Source organism: Hirundo rustica, chromosome 8 (assembly GCF_015227805.2).
Source record: "Hirundo rustica isolate bHirRus1 chromosome 8, bHirRus1.pri.v3, whole genome shotgun sequence".
Lineage (NCBI taxonomy): Eukaryota > Metazoa > Chordata > Aves > Passeriformes > Hirundinidae > Hirundo > Hirundo rustica.
In genome coordinates this window covers 9,333,660-9,348,019 of record NC_053457.1, presented here as the reverse complement: position 1 = coordinate 9,348,019, position 14,360 = coordinate 9,333,660, and the positions used below count along the sequence as shown (strand labels likewise).

General features: G+C 42.7%; 2 protein-coding genes across 6 annotated transcripts in view; one reads left to right on the top strand and one right to left on the bottom strand.

Annotated features, from left to right (window-relative positions):
* Nucleotides 1–3,133, bottom strand: part of SHLD2 (shieldin complex subunit 2) — a 29,832-nt gene extending 26,699 nt beyond the window's left edge. For all 5 annotated transcript variants that reach the window (XR_005701879.1, XM_040071295.1, XM_040071296.1 and 2 more), the window contains exon 1: nucleotides 2,853–3,133. The gene's annotated coding sequence lies outside the window, so the exon portion shown is untranslated. The remainder of the gene's footprint in view (nucleotides 1–2,852) is intronic.
* Nucleotides 3,134–3,489: 356 nt separating this feature from the next.
* Nucleotides 3,490–14,360, top strand: part of GLUD1 (glutamate dehydrogenase 1) — a 29,061-nt gene continuing 18,190 nt past the window's right edge. Inside the window, exon 1 of the mRNA XM_040071134.2 lies at nucleotides 3,490–3,931. Coding sequence (XP_039927068.1) covers nucleotides 3,499–3,931 — 433 coding nt within the window. The 5' untranslated portion in view covers nucleotides 3,490–3,498. The remainder of the gene's footprint in view (nucleotides 3,932–14,360) is intronic.

The following is a 14,360-nucleotide window of genomic DNA, read 5'->3' as shown; positions in this document are numbered from 1 at the left end:
GGCTGAACAGTTTCTGCAGCAGTCTGGGGTAAGAAAATAACCCCAACTCTTACCTATTTGTTACACCTACCAAGGTTTACATAAAGCAGTACAGCATAACATCTGAGCCCAAGAAAAAGAGAGGTTTTTTGCAATTTCCGGTGAAATGAGGCAGGGAAACATAAATGCTCATAGAGGCACTTCAAAGGCAAACAACTTGCTTCAATTTTTATTTGGAATTTATCTCAATCAATTCTTTAAGCAAAGGGTAAGAACTGTCAAGTGCTTCACGTGGTATGGCTCACAACTTAAAATGAAATTTTCAGGAACAACCATAATTCCATTTTGTAGTTTATATCAACAGCAAATTGCCTTCCCAGAAGACAGTTTACCACAGAGAGGAATTGGTCCTGTGTTCAGATCAACCCTCCTCCTGAGAGTGCTGTCTAATGGAGGCTCAAACTCTGCACTCGAGGCAACCCCAGGGTTACCCTAGATTTGAAGGGCTCAGGCAGACAGGGTAGAGTTATCCAGAGCCCTGGGAGGATCCCTGATGTGCAGCTTCTCTGCTCCTTCTCATCTGCTCTGATCAGCTGGTGAGAAGACTGGGATGTAAGCTGCGAATAGCTATTCTAGTTTCTGAGAGAATTCAGCACCAGTACACCCTGGGAATGTTTTAGCCCAAATAGCTATTACTTCAAATAATATAATGAATTAAAACAGGAAGTGCTTGATTCTTGTCTTAGAGCCCTTTTCTTAATAAAATTTGAAAATCTGACACATATTCCACCTGCTATGAAATTGCTAATGTAGACCTTAAAACAGTTGTTTGCTTTAGGACGGCACCATGCAGTGCTTATTATCGTTCTAACCAATAATAAAAATAATCTGTTAAAATTTATATATGCTTTAGAAGCAGCTTAGAAGAAAGTTAATCAAGTTGTTTGTCTCCCTCAGTTGTACTTCACAGATTTTAAATAGAAACTGATACCTGTCATGGACACACAGTTGAAAATGACCTTGCTGCAAAGCCCATCAATCACACACACTGTTCCTACCACACAGGTACTGAGTTTTCTCTACTTATCTCTCTCTTCAGATGCAGTCTTTAGTCCTAAGACTAAAACTTGGTATGAAATTAATGAAGTTAGTGAAACTTCTGGTTGTGAAGACAAAAAGTTATCTTTTAATCCACCCCAGTGATTTATTTTTTTACTGATGCTACTCAAATGTGAGTCTTCTGATGGCACCCCACATGCCATATGAGAGTAAAGAAGATACAGTTTTTCTTTTATTATTGCAATTACCACTTTCATGCCTGCATTCTGAAGCATGCTATTTTTTATTTCCTCTGGCAAACTGATTTTGATTCAACTGCTCACTACTGAGCACATAAGAATACTGGAATGAGGGACACAGATAGTGTCATAACTCCTGCCCCCAGAGAGGACTTAAATACGGTACAGACCTGCTGAGTTTAATAAAGTGCCTGTACATGATTTCAGTCATAAAAACATGCAAAATAGCACTCCCCAGTTATCTCTAAGAATTTTAACATACTGATTTAGTTATTCTCAGCATTCAACACACAGCTTGTTAAATATTTTGCCAAAATCCAGTCTTGTTTAGAAAGGAGGGTAGGCATGGTATTGCCATTGCGTCAAATGACTGAGCCCCTGGACAGATCCACGTGGTTCTCACATCCTCAGGCTCAAATACAAAAAGTGTGCTACGACCAGCCTGATACTGCGAGCAGCTGACAATTGAGTGTGCTCGTAAATCAGAGAGAACACAGCTGAAAGCAGGACAGGACCACATTAACCTTAAGAGCTAAGCCTACATGCTTGAGCAAACTGGCTAATCACAGTCTTCATTTAACCTCTGTGTTTGTGCAGTGATAATCCAACCTACAGAACAAGGTGGAAATAATGACCTGATAAGGGCTAATTGTCACAATACCTCCCACCACCTTCTTTCCTGTGCATTTACAAGATTTAAGAATTTGTACAGAAATTGAGCTCTAGCTAATGAGAATATGCAGATGACTGAAATCAAGTGGTAGCTCAAAGCTGATACAGCCACTGAGAACACTGCAGTTCTGTGAACTGAAAATTAACACCAAAATAGAAGTTTTCCACAGACCACCTATACTATGGACAGAAAGCCAAAGCAGTAGGCTTGTTCCTGAAGCCCAGTGTGAACATCCAAAGAACAAACTGGCCTAAGAACCAGCTCCTTTCTTGCCTCCCCCCCCACCATGTCACTATCAAGGATCTTTGCTCTCTAGACTACAATCATAAACCATCCTCATTACAGATAAAGCCCAGCCTTAATAGTGGTCCTTAAGAGAACTTCTTCAGATTTTTAGGACAGAGAGCACCATTTAGTCATGATAAAAATTGTGCATCAGTTGCCTGAAGAGTTTATGTGAGTTAAAGAATCCGTGACTAATCTCCCTGCTGACAAATACAAAAGTTAAATTACTTTCCCACAAGCCTTGTAGCACAGCCCACAGTGGTTAGATTCCCACAGTGATAAAGCAACTTCCTGGTTATTCCTGGCTTAGGGGCATTGGTCTCCCACAAGCCTAAAAAAAAAAAAAAAAAAAAAAAAAAAAATCCTACTGTATTTTCATTAGCAGCCCAAACCAGCAGAAAATGAACAAGCCACTTAATTCTCCTAAAATGAACCTAGCTCAATAGTACAGCACACTCTCTCTCATGCTCTGAAAGCAGATATTACAGTTTAAGGCAATATTCTTAAGATAAGTTGCCTGAGCAACATTAAAAAAATGGACTTGAACGGACCAAGACCCAGCAAAATCAAAAACAGTCGAGCAGACAAAGCAGATAAAACTCAAGGTCTTTTCCAACCTCAGTGATTTAAGGGTTCTATGAAAGCAGCCGTGTTAACAGCTTTACTCGAAGCTCTGTCCCCTCTCGGCAGGGCAGCCTCTTAAACACGGCTGGAGGAGCCGGGTTCTCCCCACAGGCTCCTTTCCCCGTGAGCGCCGAGCACCGTGCGTTAGCACGCCCTCACTTGCACTGTACTTGCGCTAAGAGAGGCCTCGTTTTTCACGCGGCTGAAGAGCGGCACGTGAAGGCTGCTTGCCGCGGGCTCTTGCCCGGGCCGCAGCGCACCCAGCCGGCGCAGGGCCCCGCGGCCCGGGCCGTGGCAGCGGCCGCGCTCCCGGCGGGGCGGGCGGCGAGCCCGGCCTCACGGACGGGAACAGGAAGGGGAAAGAGAAGGGGAAGGGGCGGGGCGGCGGGAAGGCGCTGCGCAGGCGCGGCCCGGCCCTGCCCCGCCGCGCCCCCTCCCCTCCGCGAATCCGGCCGGGGGCGTTGCGGGGCGCGGGGCGCAGGCGCGCGCGGGAGGCGCGGAGAGCTCCCGCCCCCCGCGGGCGCGCCGCCCCCCCCCCCCCCGCCCGCAGCCCGCGTTTAAAGGAGACGGCGGCGGCGCCCGGCGACTCCTGTGACAGCGGCAGCGCCGCTCCGATCCTCGCTTCTGGCGGCCGCCGCCATGTACCGCTACCTGGGGGAGCAGCTGGCGTCCCGCCTGGCCGCCGGCTCGGTGCTGGCGGGCGCGGAGCCGGGCGGGCCGGCGGCGGCGGCCGGGGGCGCAGCGGTGGCGGCGGCGTGGGGCGGGGGCCGGTGTCCGCGGCGGCACTACTGCGAGGCGGCCAAGAAGGAGGACGACCCCAACTTCTTCAAGATGGTGGAGGGGTTCTTCGATCGCGGCGCCAGCATCGTGGAGGACAAGCTGGTGGAAGGGCTGCGCACCCGCGAGAGCATGGAGGACCGGCGCCACCGCGTCCGCGGCATCCTCCGCATCATCAAGCCCTGCAACCATGTGCTCAGCGTCTCCTTCCCCATCAAGCGCGACAACGGCGAGTGGGAGGTGATCGAGGGCTACCGGGCGCAGCACAGCCAGCACCGCACGCCCTGCAAGGGAGGTGAGCCCCGCCGCCTCCCCGGGCCCGCGGAGGGCCGGGCCGCCGTGCCCCCGGCCAGCCCCCCCTGCTGCCCGCCCGCCGGCGAGGGCAGGCGGCTGCCTTCCCGTGCCAGCCGTGGTATCCGATACCCCAGGGAAGGCAGGAGCGGGGCGGTTCCCCCGCGGCCCTTCAGCGCTCCGCCGTCCCGGCCCCGCGGGTGACCCCCGGGCCAGCCCCGGTGCCGGCTGTCGCGGCTGCCGCTCGGGCCTTCGCCGCACCCTCCGCCGGGCTGGCCCTAGGCATGGCGAGGAGAACCCCCGCCTAATTTTAGCTCGATGTGACTCAGACCTCGCTAGTGTTTGTAGGGAAGCGCGGGAGCACCGTGCAGGGAGTGCCTGCTCGAGTCCAGAGCTGGAGGAGCCGCTGTCCCTTTACACTCAGCCTTGCTGTGTTCGCGAACACCTAGTGCTCGCATAGAAAACATCCCTAGAGGAAAATAACAAGTTAACTGTGTTTCCAGTTACCGGCTGGATACATAGTTAGGCAAAAGTGATTTTTCTGGAAGTAACTATAGCTCGAGGTAGGTGAGACCAACGACGTGCCGAGGGACCGAGAGGGTGAATCCCACTGGAGCTGAGCAGAGCTGGGCTCTCATGGGATGGGCCGTGATCTCAGAGGAATCAGACTCCCTTTTAGTCTGGGATAGATGGCATTTCCTTGAAAAACAAATACAGATGTCCTTCAGCATAACTTACTCAAGAGCTCTGATCTTTGTGGACATTTGAGTATTGGAAACCATTTCAGGTCTGTGACTCAAACCAGAGCTTCTGTAAACATTTTTTTTTTTTTTTCAGTGTACATCAGCTTTATGGTAAATAATGACGGTGACAGAAAACAAGTGATTTCTTATAAACGAAGTCCTCTGACTTCACGACTAGATTAGGAAGGGTGTTCTTAGGCAAATGTATTTGTGAGAATCAATTCAGCTGGTATATATATGTATATATATATGACATGGAGATTTCTCTCTGCAGCACAAACAGTGTGCTCTGTTAATGTGATTCCTAACATTCCAAAATCAAATATCTAGTGAGTGTCCTATGACATGCTAAATTCTTACCCAAAAGAGGCTAACTCAACTTTTGGTTGTTTACTTGAAGCAAGAATTAGCATCAGACTTAGTTGTAGCTGAAGCTGGGTGTGGCTGAAGTTTACTCCCCGTGAATCTACTGTTCTATGCCATTGCTATAATATCTTTTAAAATACTGATGGATATCACACTGTTGTTGTATCACTGCTTCGGTTAAGTTACTGTTTGCTGGTGCTTACAGAAAGTCCTTTGCTGTACAGCCTGTGTTACTCTTAAGATTCTGCTTGCATAACAAAATGCAGTCCAGTGGCAAATGAAGTAATAAAATAATATTACTATATGATAGCTTTTAATATTTCACATTAGTATTGCTCATAAATGAAAAGAACTAATGTTTACACAAAAAAATAATTATAAAATGCACTGTACTTAAACAAACCCCACCAACCAGGTGATTGGACACTCTGTTCTGATACCTACATTTCTAAATTCTTACCAGAATTTCCTGATTTTTGGTGGCATTTGTAATGCCTGTCTGCACTCACACTGAAGGAAACACTGGAGCACTTACAGGCAATTGAAAATGACAGCTAAAGAAAATAGGAAGTCTCAGTTGTTTGTCCTTTTCTTCTTGTGCTGCTCCCCGCCCCCTCCAAATTTAGGGAAGGAATTGCAAGTGATATTTCCTTTCCCCTCTTAAGCGCAGAGATCAGTAATGGATTTCACCTTCTACTGCTCTCTAGGAATTTGCCCACTATCAGATGACAGAATTCATAGTAAATTTTTATGGGATGCCTGATAAGCATAGATCAATTGCTTGAGAACCTGCTATGATAAAGGGGTGAGGAAGCAGAACATTTCTACTTTAATGGCAAAGGAGTAGTAAAGATATTTCTACATTTATAGTACGTTTGACCCACCTGAAATGCACCAACTTCAGCTTATGTCCAAAAGAGATTTTTGAACTAGAATCTTAGTACACTCCGCAGGGATAAAAGCACAAAGTCCAATGAAACACAACTCCAAACTCCATATAACAGTATGAAATAGGGAAACTTGCTGAAGTGGGCGTCTCACACACTGTGGACCCCTGTGTCCAATGCAAGTAATTTGCATCACCAAGAACCAGCAAGGGACATAAGGCCCCCTTTTAAAAGAAGGGGTGACTTGACAAGTGGAAGGCTTGCAAAGAAATTAGGAGGAGCACAGTTTCCACATCTTTTCACATGCAGAATTGTGACCTTTAACTTTGTGCTTCCTGAAAAGTAAAATTTGGTAAAGCGAAGAAACAAAGTTACCCATTCTGCTTTTTTTTTTTTTTTTTTTTTTTTTTTTTTTTTTTGTTGTTGTTGTTGTTGTTGAGTGTGTGTGTATTTGGTACTAAGAAAGAAATGGAGTTTAGTAACTGCCAGGTGATTGCTAGCAAGTGGGGATGCTCTGTCATATCTATCATTCTTTCACAGAGAATTGTGTTTTAAAAGCTCATCTCTTACATTTCTTGAGGTTTATGTAAACTGAAGGATAAGAGATGCTGGTTAGAGAATATTAAATACTGTTCTGTGTGCAGATTAGACAAATGATCAAAGAACGCTTTAGGATTCAAGTAGGAAATGTAGGAGTACAAAAGTTCTTAGGTCTTGTAAAGGCTGTCCTCCTTTAATTGTTCCTAAGTTTTTCAGTACATCCATACCAAAATACTTCATTAGCGGGTATATATTACTTCTGTATGCCTTTGTTTATAAGGGCATTTACAGATTTAACCATGAACTAATGAATTTATACGGTAAATCAAATTTAAAAATCTTGATTTAAATGCCCTAAACTTGGAGGCAGCTGAATTACTCAAAGAAAAAGAGTCTAAATAAATATTTTAATTATATGCACTTTACCTTCTTATTTCTACTAAACGTTAGTTTACATGTAGTTAACATTATAACATTTAAATGATGTTCATTCTGTCAGACATACCTTCAATTTCTTTGCCTGCTCATTCTCTTCTGGAGTGAAACCTCAATCCCTGTTTAATGGTCCAGCCCAAATGTGAAAACTTCCAGACTCTAAATGCAAGATTTATCTTTATAAATCTCACATGTGCATGCAAATGATACCTGCTGGTACAATCCAGCCGTTCCTTGACTAGTAGTCCTTTCATACCTCCTCTGTGCTGGCCTCTCTTTTGCCTGCAAAGTAGAAATACCACAGCAGAGTGAATGCCACGAGAGGACTGCTTTGAAAATACCAGAGTGGATGGATGACTGTGGCCTGATAGAGCTGCATGAGGGCAAATCCAAGATCAGTCTTACATTTTTTACAGGCAAACTCCTACAGCTTGGTGAGAAACTTGACCGTCGTATTTCTATTCAAGAAGTACAATGCTCTTAATACCCTAATTCTAACAATCAAAAGCATTGTTAATAAAAATAGGAAGTTATTTAAAGGCTTATCCTACTTTCCTCTCCCCCCAAAGCACATATAAGAACACGAGTCAGCTTGGTTGTGTTGGACATAGCTGTCACTACATAGCATTGCATGTGATTCTTCACTGGGTGAGGAAAAGTTCTTTTCTGGAAAAGAAGCATGAGGTACTGAAACGTGCTTTCTTTTCAGTTTACAGCTTTTGGTGGTTTTCCACTGTATTGGGAGAAGCCAAAAATAACACTTCTTGTTGAATCTTGTGGTGCTTACCTATTTAATTGTTGTAGAAGTTAATTCTTAATTCTGCTTTGGGGGTTGCAGACTCTTGCAAGTTGAGAAGTGGTAATTCTTTTTCTTAGCAGTGCTTCTCTGCTGTACTTTAGGAATCCTTACATTGTCATGAAGATCCTCATTTAGTTGTTAAGTCTTGCAGTATATCCAGCATGCAAATCCAGGTTTTAAGAACTCCATTTTCTGAAATGTAACGGTTTGCTAGAAAGGAAAAATCTGTTAGATGCCACCTCATCCTGCTGAGAATATGGACTAAGCAGTTTTCTTGTGTGTTGGAACTCAGGTTGCTTATGCTCCAAAAGTAGTGTTTGTACAACTGGGCTGATGCTGCCTGGTAATTGAAGTAATGCTGTGGGTCACATCACTCTTTCCTTTGCTGATGTGGTGACTTGCATGCCAGTGGCCAGTACTGACAGGAAACCACAGCCGCTCATGTTCACTGCACTGACAGCTGCCTAAAGAGCTAAAACCAAATAGGGTGCAGGAAATGAGATGTCTGAATGCAGATGACTTCGCCGGAAAGTACTCTGGCAGTTCCTACTTAAAATAATAAAGTCTTCTAAATAATTTTGTCAGGTTGTGTGAAAGGCATAGAACTGGTTAAGCTGTTTTTTAATGTGGTTGCTGATGGCAATGTATGATTAATTGGTCAATTTTAGAAAACAAACTTACTGAATTTTTACCTGCTTAGTAGTATGGAAGTGATCCCATGTTTGTTAGACAGCATTTACTGTGGAAATAATGCCGTTAAATGGTTTTAAAACTTCTTCAAGCCTTTCCATGTTAACGAACAGTGCAACAGGTCTGTTATAAATGAAAGCAAATGAATCAGAGCCGGAAACCTAACTTTTGTTTGTGCTCACCCAAATTGCTGTAGCCAAGTCTCAGCTGCTTCCTCAGTTCAGAAAGGCTTTAAAACCATCCTTAGTTCTGGACTAGATTTAGTATAACCTTAATTTACAGAGGAATTTTGAAAAGCTCTGTCAAACATTACTTCAGAGTTCACTCTTTTATGTGAAGACAAAAGAGTCTTACTTTATTTGTTCCGTTGACTTGGAGGTGAATGAATTTGATTTCCTGTGTGGTGCTGCCTTGGCTGGTTAGTGGAAGGAGCTACTTTGCATTACAAAACTTTCCTGTTGTCTGGTCTTGGCTCCTTTTATTCTGCCTATCAGGATTTAGCCTTCTCACTTGGCTCATCAGTTCATATTAATGAGTTTCTTACTGCATAAGGTGACTTTTATTCATGCCACCCTCACTGCAGTTGCAGAGGTCCAAGGCTGGCACTGATCTCAGTGCCCAGTCACAAAATACCCTCTATTGCAGACATTTATTGTGTTTAAAACAGTGTACATACCTGATGATGGAAACCTTACTTGCAAAAGAAAAACCTGTACATGCAGGACTTGGACCAGTACAACCCCATGTTCTGTGTCAACGTTATTTATTCCTTTTCTAAGAGGGTAAAGAGTAATGCTATAAGGTTATCTTGGAATCCGCAGAGCTGTTTATCTTGGGGTTGAATTAGTGGCTTTGCTTTTTTTTAAGTCATGCATGGGTGAAAGTTAAGAGCTTGTGCCTTTGGCCTGGGATCTTTCAAGTAAGAAATGGAAATGTACCCTATGGACTATGCAACAGATGGAACTATAATATGGACCATCTGTAACCTGAAATAAACCTTGGAAACTGATCTAACTCCAAAGGATTGTGAGAGGTTTTTTAGGGGGAAAAAAAAGGTAATTAGCCTAATTGTGATAACACTTGCAGTGTTACAGCTAAAGCTTATACAAGTGCCTTACTTTTATAGAATCATTAAGACTGGAAAAGACCTCTAAGATTGAGTCCAACCTTTGACCAATTTTCATAGGTTTCTATTCTCTTATTGTAGCTTATCTAACTTTGCAATTAGTGCAACAGTGGATATACATTTAAATTGCAAATTAAAAAATAAGGAAAGGAATGTGTGTCTTGTCTTTTACTGTCTTTTAATATGCTAGTTGTAACGGGAACCATACCAGATTTTTGGTTTTACCTTTGATTTCTTGTAAGAGGCTATGCCTTGCTCTTTTGGCTGTGAATCTTTTTCGTCTCAGCATTTTCATATAGTCAGCTCGTACCATTGCTGCAGTAGCCAGCTTTGTCCTTGATCTTAGTTGTTTTCCCTTGCTACTGTTGGCTCTTTGTCTATTTATAGAGAGATCATACCTCTCTCAGCATTGGGCTTTCTCCATAAACACGTGTTGGGGAGAGGAATCTCCTGTGTGATAGTCTCCCTCCTGTTCTCTGGGTGATCCTAGCAAGCACTTTTTTGTTGCACGAATTGCAACAGCTCTATCTTGTTAGGAATTAGACTCTTAGGAAGAGCATGGAATTTGCCTGCCTCATGTCAGCACTGTGGTGGCTTTTTTGTTTTGTGTCTCCCATGGCATTTGGACCAGCCAGGGCCAACTTGTGCGCTATTTCCGCCCTCTGCACACACCCCCTGCACGTGGTAATAACAACATCTGTGTGGAAGCAGTTTAATGTAGCTCCCTGTTTCTATCCTTGTTACTACGGTGTTGAGTGCACTTTAATGAGTGATCTAATCCTTTAGGTGGAGCTGAGGTACTGCTGTGGTGAGACATCAATTCGTAGCCAGATTCTAAGAGCATAAATTCATGTCCTATTTGCTTATCTGGTAGCATACTAGATTTGCCGTATTCACATTTAAAACACAAAGTCTTCTCAATGCACCAGAGGTAATTTTTGAATAGAGAAAATTCTTGGCTTTTCTCAGCATGGATTGAAATAAACATATATGTTTAAGCATATATCAAGAGCAGCTTATTGAAAACATACAGTAAGTGGTATACTGATGTATTCTGTCTGTCTGAGTACCTTATGATCATTTTATACATACTGGTGCTTAAAGCAGAATGGTGGGGTGTCTGTAGGGGAATGTCTGTCCTGCCCCAGCTTTATAGCTGGCTAGTGCTGTGTAGGAAGAGATAAATATTTTTATCTCCTCTCTTGGCAGTTAGTGAATTGAATTGAGGAATTAGTGGTTCTTGTTGCTGATTGGTGTACAGTGTTCTTGTTTTCCAGTACTGCATTACTCATCTTGCTCTGTTAGGTTTATCTGGAATTTCTTTGTCTTCGATAATTACAAATTGGTCACTGTGCTGTTCACAACACTTTCCAAATGGTTAAAAAAAGCTCAGCAGTTTCCTTCTGGGAAAGGTTGGATTGTTTTTCTTAGGCTAGAAAAATGTGTGTGTTCTGAAAGTTTACTGAGTTAGGAGTCAGTGGATACTTAGTTTGATGGCAGTACAATCACAATTGCACTTGTTTACTTACCAAACATGAAAATATGATACATTATCCAGAGTTTAAACACTCTGTTTTAAGTGCTGCAGTTGAGGTACTGCAGAAAGTGCTGGGATTGATGCATGGATTTTTTAGAATCCATAAGTGAGCTTTTGTACTGAAGCTCCTTCAGACTGTGGACTTAGACTCAAGCCTTTGGACAGGGTGAGGCTAACCCACGGAGCTGCTGCAGAATCCAGTGTTGCTAACTGGGAGATTAACATGCCTATAGTCAGTCCTAGAAACTTCCAAAGGACATCATGACACCCGTGTTGCAGAGTGCTGTATGGGGAGTGTAGGATAGCTGCTGCTCTGGAAAGCTTCTTTTGATGACCAAGCACTTTGCAAATAGAGGTGAGCGGAACAAATGCACCATATTAACAGGAATTGTCATCTGTCAAGGACCCAAATTAGTTCCAAAGTTCACAAGAACATGACATCCGGAAGAAAGCACTAAAGTCAAAGCAGGACAAACCCCTTGGTTAGATATTAATAATTTAGGCTGAGATGCAAATGTGTTCCAGGTTCTGGTAATCTTGAGAGACTTACTAAGATTTGCAAGATACTTAGTGCAGGAGGAATAGGTTTCCGAGTGCTTTGCTTTGAGCTGTTGCTATGGCAACTGTTTGGGGTTTTGTTTTGGGTTTTTTTTGAGACTTTGAATACCTCGTGCTCGTTAGTAGTGTGGGTACTACCGTTCAGGATCACTCCATGAGAAGCTCAGAAAGTAGTGACACGAACTTCCCTAAATAGATTTGTAGGCGTACTAGAAAGGCAGTAGTCATCCTTGAAAAGCTGGTGGTTCTGTACACCACATTTTCTAAGGAAACATAATAAACACACTTAACATCACAGAACATACTGAAATCTGTACAATGTAAAATCTAGTAGGATGTACAGTTTTCTTGGAAATCACGGTCTTTGTTATTGTGTATGTTAATACATCCCTTGCTACAAAATGATAAATGATTAAAATGATAACTGACTGCTGTTACTATAGAATCCAAAGTAGCCTTGCTGATAAAGACTACTTTGATGTGAAGAGGTAACTGAGTGAAGTAGAAGATCTCCATAATACAGATCATACAAGAGAAGTTGTAAAAGCATAGACACTGCAGTGTAGTGATAAAGCCTTCTCTGTATACTGACCAATACTAAAAATTAAATGCAAACATTTCCTCATTTAGAAGCCTTTGTGCATTAAAAAAAACCCAAAGTCACTCTTAGCATACTGTTTAATTTCTTAGGGCGTGGTAAGGAAAGAGAATTCTCAACTAGAACAAGAATTCATATGTTTTCCAATGAAAAGTATTTTCCATGGCCATGAGTCATACTGTAACTTGAGGCTTTCTTCAAACTATTTTTTTGTAGCTAGTTTGCTGTAAAAGGCACAAGTTTCCAGAGACTTACTGCGTGGGACTGGTCAGGGTTTAAAAAAAATGTAATCTTGCTACTTAACAGTGACTTTGTTTGCTTTTATGCAGTGAGAACCTTTTAAAAAAGCCAAAAACCCAAATCCAGTATTTTATCTGTGCATATAGTCCATTTTTAGACTCAGGCTATTGAATGCATAGTAACACTGCCAAAAGAGTCACACAAATGTGTGGCAATACTGCTGCCAAATTAGGAAGCTGTCAAACTAAATTTTAATGATGTCCAAATAGAATAGAAATTAAGTTGTCTTTTATCTTTGTGCATCTGCTTGCAGATGGAATGTACAGCATTCTCAGATGCCTGCTTCTCATCACTCTTAACAGCTTAGCACAAATAATTTCCCTGTCAAGAGGTGGCCCTCCTGTAAAGTAATTACAATTCCTGGAAAACAGTAACTGGCTGGATTGTGACGAGGAATTAAATGTTAGCGCCTCTTAAATGTTATGTGCTTCTGCCAGGGAGGGGAAAAAAATCCATCACACCTGTCAGAGAACCTGGGTTCACACCCTGAACTACACCTAATGAAAGATTTCACCACACAAACTAGAGAAGAATGACCAATAAAGTCAGCACAACTCTCAGAATTCACTAGTTTTCCTCTTATGAACCCAGAGCCAGCAGTCAAGCCATTTTAATTACAACTGTTTAAAAGCCTGGAAAAGGAGTTAAGCCTTACTCAGAATTATGAAGTTGTACAGAAAAGAACAGTTTTGACCTCAAGTCCAAAAGTTTTCTGTGTTCTGGTGTGTGTACATGGCAGATAGTAGCTCAGTTGAAAGCCTGTCAGTACTTTGTTAGTTTTGGGGCATTTTCCCTATTTACCTTGATATGAAAATGTAACATTTATTACATCAAAGTTTGTGGAAATCCTTGACTGTAATACAAGGAACCAGAGATCTGTTTTGCATGCACTGGAGTGAATACTACATGCACTAGCACTTCTAGTAAACGTGCTGCTTGTTTACCTCTTCAGATCCTCTCTTCCATATGATTTGCAGAAGAGGCTTCCCTTTCTTTTTGTATTTTGCTTCTCTCTTTAAACTCTACAAGATAACTATCCCAAAGTATTTTGTCTCCTTGCTGCTTTTCATATATCAATAAACACCATTTTGTGTGCCTGCAGGAGTGCATTTATGGCAAAACTTTTTTACGCAGCTGGGAAGTTTAAATAAGTATATGGGTTGAATAAATACACAGTGATCTGGTTCAGCTGGGGGTGGAGGGGCAGAGTTCACTTCTGGCCAACACAGGCTGTGACTCCAAACTTGGCTGGTTTGAGCAATACTCAGATGAGACCTGTCCCCACAGTACCTGCTCAACCAAGAGGGCATGGTTTCCCCAGCTAGAACAGTCAGTGCCACAGGCAGTGCTCATTCTTGCTCAGAGCTTGATAAGAAGGATAACTGCTCCTCTGAAGGATCAGAGTAAGACATATTAAAAACACCCAACGCATTTATGTTCTAACTTTGACTGGTCTTTTGGGCTCTGATAGGTTCTACTTAAATTTTGAATATTACTTCCCATGAGAAGGTTATTGAAAGCTCAGACATGAACTCCATGCAGCTATCTAAGTAAGAAAATACTTAGTTTGCTTTTGGAGACCACCCTTCTCCCATATACACAATAAATTGGAATTCTGTTCTGCAGAGGCATGGTACTTTCTTTTGCTGATTGAACTCACATAAGAAAGCAGCACTTGGCCCTCAGCTTTATTTGAGCAGCACTTAGTTCCTTTGAAACTGGGATTGTTTCCAGAGCATTCAGGAATGGCTTTCATAGCAGCACAGTGCTTTAGTTTGGATAATGTATGCTGGCCTTTTTTCACTCCTGAGAACCTGAATATGGTCTTCTCCTTACATAATAGGAAATTTGTGG